This window comes from Xiphophorus hellerii, chromosome 2, assembly GCF_003331165.1.
Source record: "Xiphophorus hellerii strain 12219 chromosome 2, Xiphophorus_hellerii-4.1, whole genome shotgun sequence".
In the NCBI taxonomy this organism is placed as follows: Eukaryota; Metazoa; Chordata; class Actinopteri; order Cyprinodontiformes; family Poeciliidae; genus Xiphophorus; species Xiphophorus hellerii.
The window spans coordinates 19,217,709-19,233,673 of NC_045673.1; the positions used below are offsets into that span (position 1 = coordinate 19,217,709).

At 35.4% G+C, this 15,965-nt stretch overlaps 1 protein-coding gene across 1 annotated transcript in view; it reads left to right on the plus strand.

Annotated features, from left to right (window-relative positions):
- Positions 1-15,965, plus strand: part of LOC116734946 (uncharacterized) — a 49,015-nt gene that overhangs the window by 7,390 nt on the left and 25,660 nt on the right. Inside the window, exons 8-10 of the mRNA XM_032586489.1 lie at positions 922-1,036; positions 1,225-1,342; positions 4,355-4,467. Coding sequence (XP_032442380.1) covers positions 922-1,036; positions 1,225-1,342; positions 4,355-4,467 — 346 coding nt within the window. The remainder of the gene's footprint in view (positions 1-921; positions 1,037-1,224; positions 1,343-4,354; positions 4,468-15,965) is intronic.

Here is a 15,965-nt window from a genome sequence, read left to right on the forward strand (position 1 = left end):
ACCACCACAGATAATTTGTATCCCTGCATTATTTTTTCCAAATTGATTTAATGCAACTTTTACAACTCAGTTAAAGGGTAAAATAAGTTACTTTCTAGTAATTTTAAGTAAAAGGGTGCAAAAAGGAAAACTGTTTTGCAGCAACCCTGAATAAACAAACTTTAAAATCTGTGTAAAAATAAATTTATTTAGTTTTTTGGGGGGTGGGAAGCTTATTTAGTGGATTTTGTTCACCAGTTTCGCCATATAGGAGCACTAGCAGGCCCACATGAGATGAAGCAATCCCACTTGATCCCACTGGTGTACATTTCTCAGTCGTGGCCATCACATAATCCTCTTTGAGTCTTCTTTTTTCCTTTTCATGGAGTGCCATTTAAAGCATGTGCAAGCAGGAATAGAATTGCATGTTGTAGCTTGTCTAAGTACTGTTTTTTTTTTCTGTACTGTTATCAGTTAAAATTTGTTTTTCACTGCTTTAGAAATTAGATGTGTGGGAAGATGGTGTTGGCTAAAGCCATCTCATTCACTCTTGTCGTAAAATGACAGCTTTTAGCCAATGTTTTATTTGAAGGAAGCACAGGTGAAAACTTTCTTCTGCACTGACTCTTTTTAGTCTTTGTTATGGAGCTTTTTATATATACAATAAAAATTGAAATTATACAAAGGTTGCAATCAATTTATTATCTTTGGTATTTTTCACAGATCAATTGACAAAAAATCTTTGTGCAAGCACACCTCCAAGGGAAAGTGACCAAAGAAGTTTGTCATCCAGAACTTTTACAATACATAAGTGGTGTTGGAAGCTTGACTTGAGATTAATTTAAAGAACAGATTTGTCATCCATGTGTCTGTAAAACACATCTTGAATACATTGTTGGTTATGCCAAATCAAGGTTTCCTGTTGCGTCATCCTCCCTGCAGGACTCGGCGGGAGTCTTATTAGTCCATTTTGTGATGCCATGGTTTCTCACCCTCTTCACTTCCCTGCCCTGCTGGGATTCTGTTCTCGCTGTCTGGGACCTCATCATTTTACAAGGCAGGCACACACATAAACAAATGTAAAAATTTAAAAATTCTTCATTAATGCAGCTATGCCAGTCAGTATTTGTATGTGTTTCACCTGCACTGAATGTTATGTTCTCTTGTAATCCAAAGGAAGAACTGACATTATTCTGTAACTTTACAAGCTGGACGTTATTTTCAAAAAGGGTTTTCTCTGGATAGGCCTGCAAGCTGTGTTCCGAACTGCTCTGACCATCATCGAACTTCTGGAGCCTCGACTGATGGAGCTGAATGATGAAGGAGCAATGTTACCTCTGCTATTAAGAGTACCAGTGGATATGTAAGTGACATTTATTATTTTATAGCATAAAGAATCCAGGCACACATTGTTGCTTTACTGGGTAGAATCACAAATATGGAGATGTAATTTGAATTTTGTTTTCTGAAATATGTTGCCTGAGAAACCCATTCAGAAATCTCCCACAGCACCCTCATGAATTATCTAAAAGAATGTGTCATCTTTAGAAATGTGCAGCACAGTTTTTAGGCTCAACTCCAAATAGATCTATTCATGAATCTCAATCAGGGTGTCAGAACTGGAGATGTTTAGATGCTGAGCGTTTTGGAAAAACAAGGTGGTCCATGATTCTGAGGAAGTCTTTTTTTTTTTTTTTTTTAAAGCTTGGATGACATCCTTTTTACTGAATTTGTTCTTTTACTGAATTTGACTTCAATGGCAGTCAGAGCAGCTTTCTGTCTCAGTCTTCTATCTCTTGCGATGTTGAATACAAGTGTCACATGGCGACTGACATGTTTGCTGACATGGAGCTGTAGTTATGGCAACTTGGTAGAGTCACTGATCCTGATTTATGAAGCATGTGTCTATGGAAGAACTGATGCAAGTTAATAATTAAGATCTAGTTAATCATCTTTGCATAAATATATGTTCCTTCTAGAGCATATATTTAACCCATGTGAGGTATTCATAGTTCTAGCATTTTGGATCATATTTAGTCTAAAACCTCTGGTTTAGTAAGTGCTGGTAACTTAGAGGAGGGAAACTAAGGACATTTATTTTGGAAAATATCTTTACAGCTGCTCATCCTAAAATGCTATTCATGTCTTACCACCTTATATAGCTGAATTATGCAGATATTTACTTTATCACATTTTGATCCATGTGTGAACCTCTTTTGCAGTTTGTTCATGCATAAATTAAGGCAACCATTCACAAACCGGTTTTGTTCTTGCTCTGGTTTTCAGTGGGCAGACTGCCACCGCATCACATTGAGAAGTCATTGTTGCCTTCTTGGCATTGTTGCGAAAGGTTGGTCAGAAGTCAACACTAAGTGGTATGACTGGCTCTCTGGACGGGATCTCCTTACACTGGGAAGATCCTGGGAATAGTACAAAATGATGAGGGGGGAAAAAAAGGTTAAGTGCTGTCGGGTCAAAAAGCAGCACGGAGATAAGAAATTGGGAGGGAGACTATCGTCGGTCTCAGCTTTATTTTTTCCCCATCTCAGGCTGTGGCTTGTGTTCTTGCAACATTAGGATATCCCTTTGTGTGGTACCTGCTTTTACATATGTTAAATAATTGCATTAATTTATTGAGAAACAGAGAATGTCAATACCAATAAAGGTTGGACTTTAAAATTTAATAAGACAGACATGTGACCTAAAAGGCAGTATGTAAGATCAGCAGATTATAAGCAGTTGCACAAGCTGAAGGAAGCTCAACAAACATTAGTGTGAACTTGATTTGCAGCAGTTTCTTGTTGTATTTGAATATGTTTGCAGTTTTAAACAAGTGTCATTTCTATATTATTGCAGAAAGTCCTGAAGTGCTTAAGCGAATTCTGTGTTTATGACAATTTTAGAAAATTTCACAATATATTATGAAATTAGAATCAAATCACTTGCATGTTTACCCTAACATGAACCAGTAGTGTATAATTTGCTACTGTTTTTTTTTTTTTTTTTTAGATTTTGTTTAATCAATTGTACATGTTATGTGGACATGCAGAGTGTTAATGCAGAGTGTTTAACCTTTACTTCTCTGAAACACATCTATTTTGATCTTTTTTTAATGTGTTGTCTCGTGCAAACAGTCCCATCTCAATCGATCTCTGTCACACACCTTCCCACTCATCCCCTCTACACTCTGTTCTTTTAGCTTATTTGTTTTTTTTTTCTATTCTAAACTTCTTTCTTTATAATTCCCATAACCTTCTTGTGCCATCCATCCTCCCACAGTCTCTTTTTTCTGTTGCCCATGTCTTCCTCTGTGCCTCTTTTCATTCATTCATTTGTCCTTTTTGTTGTACTGACGCCTTCATTCAGTAAAGTATTTGACACATCATTTGTTTACTTCTCACTGGGAAAGCTGGCTTCAATGAAAGCTCAGATTTTTGTCACTTCTTTAAATCTTTAAACTATGCATACTGTAGTTTGTCGGTTTGATGTTGTGTATGTTTTTATAAGCAAATTAAAAATTGTCCATTTTTTTCCCACATTGAAGGTAGAAAAAACATTTACGAAAAAACTTTTCATAAATGGGATCCATATTTTCGATTTCAATCCACCAAATAGATTAAAAGATGGTTTTACTCATATCCAGTTTAGCAAAAGTAATGATATAGAAGCTCACTTCGCACATAGCTGATGATGATTTTTGTAATTCAAACCACAACAGTGAAGATATTTTGGGATTTTATTATTATTATTATTATTATTATTATTATTATTATTATTATTATTATTTTCTACATCTGTCTGTTATGGTCATGATTCTTCTTACATTAAACTTCAAATATAACAAGAAAAGTAAAGATACAGAAACGCTCTACAAAAAGCTATGTATGCCAAATGAATCAATATCATGTAGGGATCACCGGTGGTTACAATAACTTGGAATAAGGTTATTTTCCAGAAATCGGAATTAGCAGATCATGCTTTTTAAGGATCAGTGATTGGCCATAACACTGCAGTCGATGCACCCCTATTTAGAATATGTTAGATATGAAAAATTTACTAGTTGACAAATATTCTGTGAATAATTCGGAGTTATTTTCCAGAGAAAAATCCAGAAATGGGTGAATCTGTGAAGACTAAACTGTAACATTTTGTATATGCGGATCTACATTCCTACTCTGTTTTCCCTACTTGTTTTAGACTGTCTTGTGTGCTCAACTAAACCCATCCAGTAACAAAAAACTTGTTACTGGATCCAGTATAAATCTGTGGTATTTTAACTTAATTTTCTTAAATGCATGCAGACACAGTTCAACAATTTCCAGTCATATTTCTTAACCCCTATTTCTCTCTCCTCCAAACACATTTTCTTCTGCAGGGCCCAGTATGCTGTATTGGTTTCTGCACTGTGGAAAACTGAGGTCCAGGACTGGGAGCTTAAATGCATGAATAGCCTGGTGCTGGATGAGAGCCATCATGAACCCAAAACAGGTAAAGTGGGCATAAAAGACATGCTAACACTGCGTGTTTGTTCCTATGTCAATGTCAAATTTATTTATATAGCACTTTAAAAACAGGTGTAAAACTGCACCAAAGTGCTGTACAAGAACGACAATAACACAAATTGATAAAAACAGAATATCAAAACACTACTTCAAATAAATGCCAAAGAATAAAAATGAGTTTTGAGAAGCGATTATAAATGATCCAGGTTGTGGGCAGATATAATTTGGAAAGGTAGATTATTCCATAGAATAGGAGCAACAACAGAAAAAGCCCGATCTCCTTTCCTCTTAAGTCGGGTCTGAGGAACTGTCAGTAATTGCTAATTATTTGATCGTAGGGTTCTGGACATAGACTGAAATTTTAAAAGGTCCCGAAGATAAGGGGGAGCTAACCCATTTAAAACTTTATAAGTTAATAAAAGAATCTTAAAATCTATTCAATAAAAGACGGGCAGCCAGTGTAAAGAGGCCAGTATGGGCCTTATATGGTCACGCTTCCTGGTTCCTGTAAGAAGCGGTGCCGCTGCTTCTGGATCATTTGAAGTCGCTGCAGCTGTAATTTATCCATGCCTCTATATAATGAATTGCAATAATCCAAACGAGATGTAATGAAGGCATGGATAAATTCTTCAAAGTCCTTTAAAACAAAAATAAGATTTAACTTTTGCTAAAATCCGCAGGTGACAAAAACTTGATTTAACGACAGAGCTAACTTGTTTATCTAGCTTTAAACAGCTATCAAACGTAAAACCAAGATTCCTAGCAGAGGTCTGACAAAACCGAGCTAAAGAACCAAGAATCAGATCTTGATTTGTAGTGTGAAGACTTTGACCAAATAATGTAACTTGAGTTTTACTTTGATTGAGGTGAAGAAAGTTTTGTTCCGTCCAAGATTTGACTTCAGCTAAACAATCTATCAATAGCTGAAGAGATTCATTTTTACCATTTTGTAGTTTAAAGGGCATATAAATCTGGACATCATCTGCAAAGCAATGAAAAGAAACATTAAATTTATGGAAAATCTGATCAAGAGGCAATAAATACAAAATAAAAAAAAATAGGACTTAAAATTGAACCTTGGGGAACGCCGTACTTTAAAGGTTTGGCCCCAGAACAACATTGGTCAAGAAGAACTGAGAAAGTTCTATTTTCTAAATATGATTTAAACCGTTCAAATACCGGGTCTCTCAGGCCAACACAATGTTTTAATCTATGTAAGAGAGTCTGATGATCTACAGTGTCAAATGCTGCGCTCAGATCTAGAAGTAATAAAACTGCGACATTGCCCGAATCAACTGTTAAAAGAAGATCATTATACACTCGAAGCAAAGCTGTTTCAGTGCTATGAGCAGCTTTAAACACAGACTGAAATTTCTGTTATATTATTGTCTTTTGATAACATTTCAAGCTGAATAAAAACAAATTTTTCAAGGACCTTAGATAAAAAAGGGAGTTTGGAAATGGGCCTAAAATTTGCTAGTACACTTGAGTCCAGCTTAGTTTTTTTAAGAAGGGGTTTAACCACAGCATGTTTAAGAATTGATGGGACACAACCTGACTGCAGTGAGGCATTTATCACCATTAAGATATATATGCCAGAAGTAAGAAAAATGTCTTTTATCAGACGAGTAGGAAGACAATCCTAAGGATAATTTGATGGCCGCAGATGCTTAATAACTGAGGTCAGTTCATCTAAAGTGATTTTAAAATGCTGAAAATGACCTGAAAAAAAAAAGACCTTTAAAAGACCTGAAAATGCTCCAGAATAGCTATGCATTGTGGCTTTTCTTGGGAATCTAAATCTAACAGGGTATTCAAGCCTCTAAGAGCTACAATTTGTTCTGTGAAAAACTTGGAGAAAGCCTCACAAAGTTCAACAGAGGCTAAAGGGCCAGATGTAATCGAGGGATTAACAATCCCATCCAGGACATTCAAAAGGACTTGAGGCCTGTGCCTATTTGAAGCTACAAGATTAATGAAGTATTTAGATTTTGATAATTTGACATTATTCTGATAACTAAATAAACTGTCTCTCAAAATTTCAAACGAAACCTGCAATTTATCTTTTTTCCATCTCCTCTCAGCACGCCTACATTCCCTTCTGAGTGCACTAGTGGTTTCATTAAGCCACGGCTCTAAAAGGTTTTTTTTTAGTTTTTATAGTTTTCAAGGGAGCTACTGTTTTTAGAGTATTTGAGCATGCATTGTTAAAATTTAGAATAAGAGTTTCAATATCAAGATTCCTATCAGTAGGGAATGTAGTATTAGCAAGGACTGCATTTAGTTGAAGAGCAGTACGAGAAAGTAGGGGTTTAGTGTTGTTTGTATCCACAGAAGGTGAAATATTAATAGGAAATAAAACGGGCAAATGATCAGAAATACATGTCTGAAGGATTTCAATGATATCCAAACAAAGCCCATGTGATAACACCACATCCAGATTACGTCCCTTTAGGTGCGTTGGCCCAACCACAGATTGTGTGAAATGGAATGAATCAATCAAGTCCAAAGAGTCCTTCACCAGTGGTTTATCTGGGCAGCATACATGTATATTAAAATCACCTATAACTAAAACATGATCATGCTCTAAAGTAATCCATGCCATAAGTTCTGAGAATTCATGAATAAAGTCCTTGTTGTACTTTGGCGGACGGTAGACCACCACACACAGAATTGGTTCAGTTAATTTCACTTCAAAAACTTGGAGCTCAAAACTGGAAAATGAATTTCTAGATGATTGTTGACAGTGGAAACTGGATTTAAAAATTGTAGCCAGACCTCCATGTTTGCCAGTCAACCGGGGAGAATTTATAAAAGCACAGTTCTGAGGTAGAAGTTCAGAGAACGGGAACAACTGACCTTCTTGTAGCCAAGTTTCTGTGATGAATAAAAAATCCAAATCCCAAGAAGCAAACAGATCGTGTAGCATGAAGGTCTTGTTAGCTAAAGATCTAGCATAGAACAAAAAGGACCATTTGAACCCTGTTATGTTTATCAAACACTAGTATCTTATTGAGGATAATTTACTTTAGCTTTGTTGCTTCACTGCCATTTTTCTCACTCTGTAAGTGGTTGAATAATGGTTCTGCATGTACCTGAGAACATCGCCTTAATAATTCACCTTTTTTCTAATCAAAAACATGTTCAAGTTGATTCAAAAATCCAGCTTTAAAAATATCAATTACTTGTTATAAAAGTAATATTTCCAACAACTTAATTGATAAATATGAACTACTGTAGCTAGCAAGCATGTAAAAGTGAATAACTAATACTCCAGAAACAAACTTTTCTGCTTTTGCTTACATCATTAATTATTTTATTTTTTTTAAAGCCGCTCAAGGAAGCAGACTTTTTGTAAAAGTGAATTCTTCAGAAAACCAGACATAAAATTCCTGTTAAAAAAAAGAATCTGATGTGCACATGCATGTGTACAAGAGAGTCTGAGAGTGTAACTGGAAAGATCAAAGGCGCTGATGTCTTTTGAAGCTTGTTCAGATATCACCCACACACAATCTGGAAACCCCTCACCACCGGAGTCTGATCCTCTCTAAAGACATGTTGGAATGCAAGTGTCTTATGAACGTGCTTGTGAGAGCCCGCTGTGCACAGATGCTTCTGTGTGTGTGTTGGTGCATCCTGACAGGCTGAGAAAAGGCTAATAGATGAGTCACATGTTGGTGACTGCAGGGTATTAGTCTTGCTTGTGTGTTGTTTTCTTTTATTTGCTGAGCCTTAAAACTGAGAGCCCACAAACGGTTTAGTGTCTGGCTTCTCTTTAGGAAAATCAGACACTTTCCTAAAGAGACCAAAAATGCTGAAATCTACATATTTTAGTACATTTTAATGGCTCAAAACCATTTTTATGCTCTTGGATTGTAAATTCAATTCAATAAAACTTTATTCATCCCAATGAGGCAATGTAAAAGGTGCTGAGAGCAACAAGAGCAGCACATTCAAAAACAGAAATGGCCACGTAAAAGCATCATCCAAAAAAGAAAAAAAAATTAAATTGCTGCACATTTAAGTGATGAAGGAGAAGAACCTTTTACTGTGAGTGTGTGCGAGTGTGATCGCTATACTGGAGATGATAGGTTTATTTTGTCATAACCTGCAAAGAATCAGCCAGAGACAGGGATTAGGTTTCTTTTAATTTCTTTTCTGCAGAATAGGAGAATTGAGAACAGACGCGACGAATCGCTGTCAAACACTGTCTGGACTCAATTCTGCCAGTTCTTACTTTGCATTTCTCTTTATTGTATAGAAAAAGGAGGTTGGGCTTCTTCACACAGTCACACAGAGAATTGACCAACCGTCTTTACATTCTGAAACCTCCTATGGACATGCCCTTACAAGGGCATGTGGCTGACCACAACTAATCAGTTACATATGGAACTAATAACACATGAATGTTTAACGTTTTTAGCTTCCAAGCAAACATCCTAAACAAAGTTAATAATATACTACAAAAGAAAGAAAAGTTAAGTAAATATAAAAAGAAGAATAATATGAGAGTAATAATATGAAAAGAATAATATGAAAAGAATAATATGAAAACATAACTTGTAAAATAAACTCATGAGTAAATGAACAGGAGGATAATTTTTCTAACAGGAGATAATCCATCACTATATGGATTATCTCCATATAGTGGAGATAATGGATTATCTCCATATAGTGAGAGATAACTACGTATATCTCTCACTATATAGTGAGAACTACAATACAGACCAAAAGTTTGGACACACCTTTCTAATTCAATGGGTTTTCTTTATTTTCATGACTATTTATAAGGCAAGAAATCCCACTTATTAACCTGACAGGGCACACCTATGAAGCGAAAACCATTTCAGGCGACTACCTCTTGAAGCTCATCAAGAAAATGCAGAGTGTGTGCAAAGCAGTAATCACAGCAAAAGGTTGCTACTTTGAAGAAACTAGAATATAAGGGGTATTTTCAGTTGTTTTACACTTTTTTGTTTAGTGCATATTTCCACATGTGTTATTCATAGTTTTGATGCCTTCAGTGTGAATCTACAATGTCAATAGTCATGAAAATAAAGGAAACTCATTGAATTAAAAGGTGTGTTTTGGTCTGTACTTTATATATACAGTATATGTAAGTGTGTCTCAGTAAATCGAGATGAGTCATCCTTATTTTCTGGCCTGTCAGATGGTCTAGCCCTCAAGACAGCTGGGAAAATTGAGCTGATTCATTTGGTGCCTACTGATGCTGTTTTACTGCTTTCTCTCTGTCTATCAGATTTTCACTCACTCCCTCTATATGTTGTCATTTCAAAATAATTCTATCTATGAGTGCTTTTTACTATCTCATCAGTTCAGGTTATCAGCTCTTGATGTTCCTTTTTCTTTAATCTCCACATTGGAGCATTTTTAATGAGATTGCACAGAAATTTTGAAACTTTCCTCAGAGAAATGTTTGAAATGCAAAGATGCAAACACTACCTCAGTTCTAAGTCCTGTTTTTAGCATCAGAAAGCAACATTGTCCGTAATGAGAGATGAGTGTGAAGATTTTATAGAGCTTGTTTTAAGGATTATTGTAAGGTTGCTTAAATGATCTGAGAGAGAGAGAAAAAAGTCCTCTGTCAGGACCTGTATGTGAGGTCCTCTCATTACGTCACATTGTTTAATCTTGTCATGCTACGCTGGGTCTGAAACGGCATCAAATGGTGGGAAAGAATTTCCTCTCCTTGCTTTTGAACACGAATAACTTCTGCTGAACCTTTTGAACATTTTTTATGTTACTCGTAACTATAAGACTGCTGAATCATCAAATAAAAACAGAATCACAATGGTTTGACAAAGACGCTGTTTTTGAATTTTACGCTTTTATTGCACTTAACATGGACAGTCTTTTTGCTAAAATATTTTCTGTTTTTTCTGAATGACATGTTTTATAGTGTAATTAATTATTCTCTTTCTATAAAGAAGAAACATACAATATTAGCTTCTCCCATACATTTAACACTTTTTTCCCCACATTTTTCTCTGCTGCATTTTGGAAACTGCAGCATCCAAAATGATCTGTCTATCCAAAGACTTTAATTATTTGTGTTTTGATCAACATTTTTTATGGGTACTTAGAAGTGTGGAATTACAAAAGGTTGACTGAAATGGTAAAATTTGAATAACTTTGTCAATTTCACAAAAAGGTTTCTGTGTTTGCTTGAGGTGGTTTTTTGGCTTTTCTGAAGAATAGTCAATGCACTGAAGGGGAGATTGAAACATATTTACAAAATAAGTTCTGATGTAGCAAACATTTTATTGTTTTCTGCTAATAAGTTTTGCATAGCCTGGTTGATTTGATCCCAACCAGAATGTTTTTTGCAACATTTTAAAAGTTCATTCAAAATTTGCATGACAATGAGATTGTAATGTAGCTGGTTTGAATTTAATTTACAATTTTGAACAATTGTTGCTTTTTTAGCTCTATGGTAATTGTTCAGACTAGATTTTTTTACAACTACATTACTTAATTTTTGATTGGAGGAGAAACTTTATCCTAAAGGGGTGACATTGTTTATTTTTCTGCCACATACTTCCATTTTATATCACAACCATTTAATTGTTACCTTCATTTGTTGTGCACTTTCAGTACGTCATCACAAAATGACGTGATGGAATGCAAGTGTCTTGTGAACGTGCGTAAGGGAAATGCCTTTCCATTATGCTATTTACAACCGTTCTTGGTAGCATTGGACTGAAAAGTTGTTCCAATGATAATTCCAGCAGATTCGTTGGTCAGGACCTGATTAGGGAAAGTTATTTTATTTTATTGAATTACCACAGCAACACATCAGTCCTCTCTAACTCCACCAAGAATGCAGTAAATCTTTGGATTTTGCACTAGATTGCGTTGTCTAACAACATTCAAGAAAGTCCAATTCAATAGTTTACAAGTTTCTTAATTGTTAAAAAATTTGCTAGCCAGACATATTGTCGACTTATATGGCAAATCAGCAAATTGATGCAACCACTAAAAGACTGAATTAGTCCTTTAAGTTGGCACTCTTTGAATACACTCTGCAGGCTACAAGTGAAATGAGAAGCAGCTGACTACCGGAGCACATAGCCTGACTAGTTAACTGTCTAAAATCAGCTTACTTAGTTTTACTGTGTAAAGAGCAGACTGGCAAAAAAAGTAGATGATACTGGGGCCAATATGAAAGTTTACTTGAAAATTATCAAATTACTGTTAAGTGTGAGTTTAGCAGGTGTTTAATTCAAATTAAATAAATATACCAAATGTGTCATAGATGACTGTAACCAATGTCACTTTTGCAACATAGATAAAAAGAAAACAATCTTTAAATGTACCAGCTCATTCTCGTTGCTCTTGTAGTAAACTAGAAAAAAAAACATTCTTAAAGGTCAAACCAGCCTGGCCTGCCTGTGCAGTTAGCGTTGTCCGAGTGAGAGCAGGCATTTGTTGCCTGTCCATAACAGAAGGCTGAGTCAGCATTTAAAGAAAGTTGATGTGATTTAAAATTATGCTTACTCAGGCTAAGAGGGGCTGAGAACACAAAGGCTTGTTCCTCTGTCCTCTAGAGGCTGCTTACCTCTTTTTATTCTCCTCCTTTTTGTTTCCATTCTTTCTCCTCCTGTTTTAATCTGCACCTCCTTATTTTTCCACTTCATGACCCTTGCCATCTTTCTCCTTCATCATTCTTCTAATTTTTCAGAAAAATCTCTTTTCTCTTTGTTTTGACTGCATCTTTTTCATTCCCAATGTGTCTTCCATTTCTACCCCAGAGCTTTTCTGTCTCTTTTTTTTTATATTTCTCTCCCTGTACTGTAGCAGATGCCAGGGACTCGTTCTCCTCAGCGGGCTCCCAGGATACCTGCTCCGTTGTCTTCCTGTCTGCCTTCTGCTTTGGCCTCAGTGCAGTGACTCAGCTTTATTTTCAACCAAAACAACCTCCCACAGTCACTGCTGCATAATTAAGATGCATTTTACCATTAGCAGACCGTCCAATATTTATATGCTTCTATTATGCATCTAGATTGTGATTGATGAGTTAATCGTAGTGACTTGATGACTAGACCAGGTACCCAAACCATTGCTAAAATGTAAGTGAATCATCATTGACAAGGGAGCCCACTGGTCTTGATGAGAAAGGAAAGTACGTGAAAGAGGTTTTTTTGTTATAATTAGACTCTTTCTTTCACTCTTCACACTTTTCTGCAAGGCTGGTACTCATTAATGCTCAGGTTGCTGTGGGCCAAGGACATCTGTTTTGCAACTAATTATGAAGTCATTAAATCAAAAACCTGTTTGGTGCTTGATTTTCAGCATTTGCATGAAGTTACCTAACATTTTGAGTAGTTACATCACCAACCCAAAAACCTAAAGAAACTGCACACAGTAGATTAGAAAACTATTATTCCAACTTAATTTTGATATTATATAAGCACTTCTTCTGTTTATGCAATGTTAAGGAATAAACTGCCTAATCCATGAAAAGGTAGCTGGCATCATTGTTTTTATAGTCATTGGGTATCAAATTTCATTTATTTTCTGTTGAGGAACATTATTGAACATTTTGAACGGCACAAATGTAAATGCACCCAGTAGCATTCAAGGTTGATTCTCAACATCTTTTCAATATCAATAAATTATTCTTATATTGACATTTTAAGATCCAGATGATCAAATTAAACTCAAGACAAATGAATATGATTAAATTAGAATATTTGTTTTAGTAAATCAATTCTAAAACTGAAGCTTTTTATATATAAAGATACATTACAGACAGAATTATATGTTTCAATCTTTTTTTTTCTCAATGTTCATAACTTGACTTGCTGCCAATTAAACCTCAAAACTTAGTTATATTTGGGAAATTAGAGAAGATGCTTTGGTTTCAAGACAGACGATGTCAGACAAACCAATCCAAGAAGTTATAGGTGGTCACAACAAAATCTAAAATTATGATGGAATTTATTGTCCCAGATAGAGTACCGTAACTTTGTGGTTTTAAAGGAAATTGGATTAGCCCTCACACTCATGCAGTTAGAATATTTTTAGTCAAATTGTTCTATTTTAGAAATGGAAACATTTGCATGTTTTGAAAACCAACTGCCTTGGAAGTGTTTCAAGAATTTGCAAATGGAAAATAGCAGCAGGACAACAATATTCTACCATGGTTAGGTTTAATAATGTCACACACACACAAAAAAACATTTTCTGGTGTTCTAACTCATGTCTGCTTTAGTCATCTAACCCTTTATTGAAAAAGGTAAAGATTATTTTTGTTCACTTATTTCATGTTTTTGTGGACATTTTATTTTCATGCCTAAACTATTCCAGAGATTAAATGATAAATAAGTAAGTTTTTTATGCAAACTTTTGATTTGAAAAGTACTTTGGTAAAGTTTTCAGTTCTCCCTTTTTCATCCCTCTCCATTTCATTCCATGTCACTGTTTACAGTACTTTGACCTCTGCCCATCTGCCTCCCTCAGACACATGCACTGCTTTATGTATACTAAAATGCTTGTGCATACTTTTGTGTGTGTCTTACAGTCCACGGACCTACAAGCACAGTCAGTATCAGAATCCACCTAGAATCACTTAACGAGCAACTTTTATTATCACTTTCCCCTCTGGTATCATGATAAATGATTCAGGCTCAGAATAATAACTTTACTGCACTGTGTGTTTTTATACAAGGGAATATTTTTCAGGAGTAAAAATTATATTTTTCAGGTTTTAAATGAACATGGTACATGGATGTCAGTGCTATCTTGGCAATTTTTTGGTAATATATCTCATTGTTGAAACTGAATTGTATCCATTAGTCCTGCAGGAATGTGACCTATTTAACCTCTAAGGGTGTTTAGCCTACTTATGACCCTCAGACTAGCCTTGCTTTCTAGTAAGCCTGCTGTAATCCTCCTTCTTCACAAAGTATTTGTTTCTGCTAGTTAAGGTGGAATGCCACCTGCTCAATCAGCCTCTAGGGCTGATCCAGCCCTATTATTAGGCAAAATCTTGTGAGCAGGACCTTTGCCATTTAATTTCATAAATTTTGACAGGCACATACGGTAGTAGCTTGCATTTAGCTTATCTAGCTTTTGTCAATTTAACACACACTTTTTCTTTACTTTGTAGAAAATAAAGGACTGCATACTTAAACTACCTCAAAATTCCAATCAGATATTTCTTTATATTCTACTTCTAATGAGTTCGACTTTGATATAATCTTTGAGTAGCAGTTAATAGTTTTTATGCATGGGAGATCCCTAACTGTATTAAAAAGTTGAATTGGAGTGACACTTTGATACCGTTAGTCTTTTTCTGCTCACCTGAATTTAGCCAGTTTTTGCAGAATCCTGTTAATCTGTTGTCAGCTTGAATTAGATGTGTTGAAGCAGGATGACATTCAGGGTACACTTCCCTGAATTTTTTTCTTGACTTAAGACACCTAAACTCTTGTGCGTTAAAATTCAGGAGTACACTGAGGTTATAATTTGGAAAAAACTTTGACTCAATATGCAGATCATGATTTTAGAGATGACTCACTCAGCTTTTGAGATTTAAACTGCAGTGGGTGTTCTTCTTTTATCAGGTTTTATTCTAAAATGTGTGTGGATGAAATAGGGATTGTATTAATGTGAAAGTAAATACCTTTTTTCCAAACACTTAGTGATGATTTTTTTCTTTTTTTTTGATGAAAGGAAGCTTGTACACCGCTTCTTTCTCCCTTTAGGTAGTCAGCGATTTAAGAGTTGGTTAGTTCTTCTTTTTGAGGATATGTGTCTGGTAATGGGATTAAAAGCCACAGTTGGGGCATGAAATATGAGAAAGAGAAAGAAACAGGAAAAATATGCTGGTCTTGGCTCATATCTTCCTGGGTTAGATACCGAAAGTTTCCCTTCCAGTCTGATGTCATTTTTGAATGAATATTCACATTGCCAGCTCTCCTTATGTGCAACAATACATTTTTTTTTTGCCATTTTCCCTCTTCTGCAGTTACACCCTGTGGCTGTCTTGGAATTTTGCCATAAAACTGAAGCAACGAAAGGTTGCGTGTGTATTCGGAGTGGATAAAATTCCACAAAGGGAAAGACTTGTGAATAAAGAGGGGGATGTGCTTTGTTAAAGATTACTGGATTATCTTAATTGTGTCAACTTTTACTAAAATCTAGGACATGATATTTCAAAGAGCCTTTGATGATTTGCATGCATGCAAATTATCAATGTGGGTCATATTTTACTTGCCAAATAATGTAAGAAGACTCTGCTCTTGCATACAAAATATGTGTCTGTTAAAACTGACCTTTCGCAGGGAAATGTATTTATATGGAACAATATAAAGAGTAGATGGGCAAAGTTTGAGAGTGTAATATTGTCCCGTAAACTGAGTGTTCTTTTGGATTGATGAAACCTTTCTGTAGCTCTTTCGATATTTCCCCAACCTCTTTGTTTCTAATAACACAAAGTTTACATTCCCAATCTGTTGC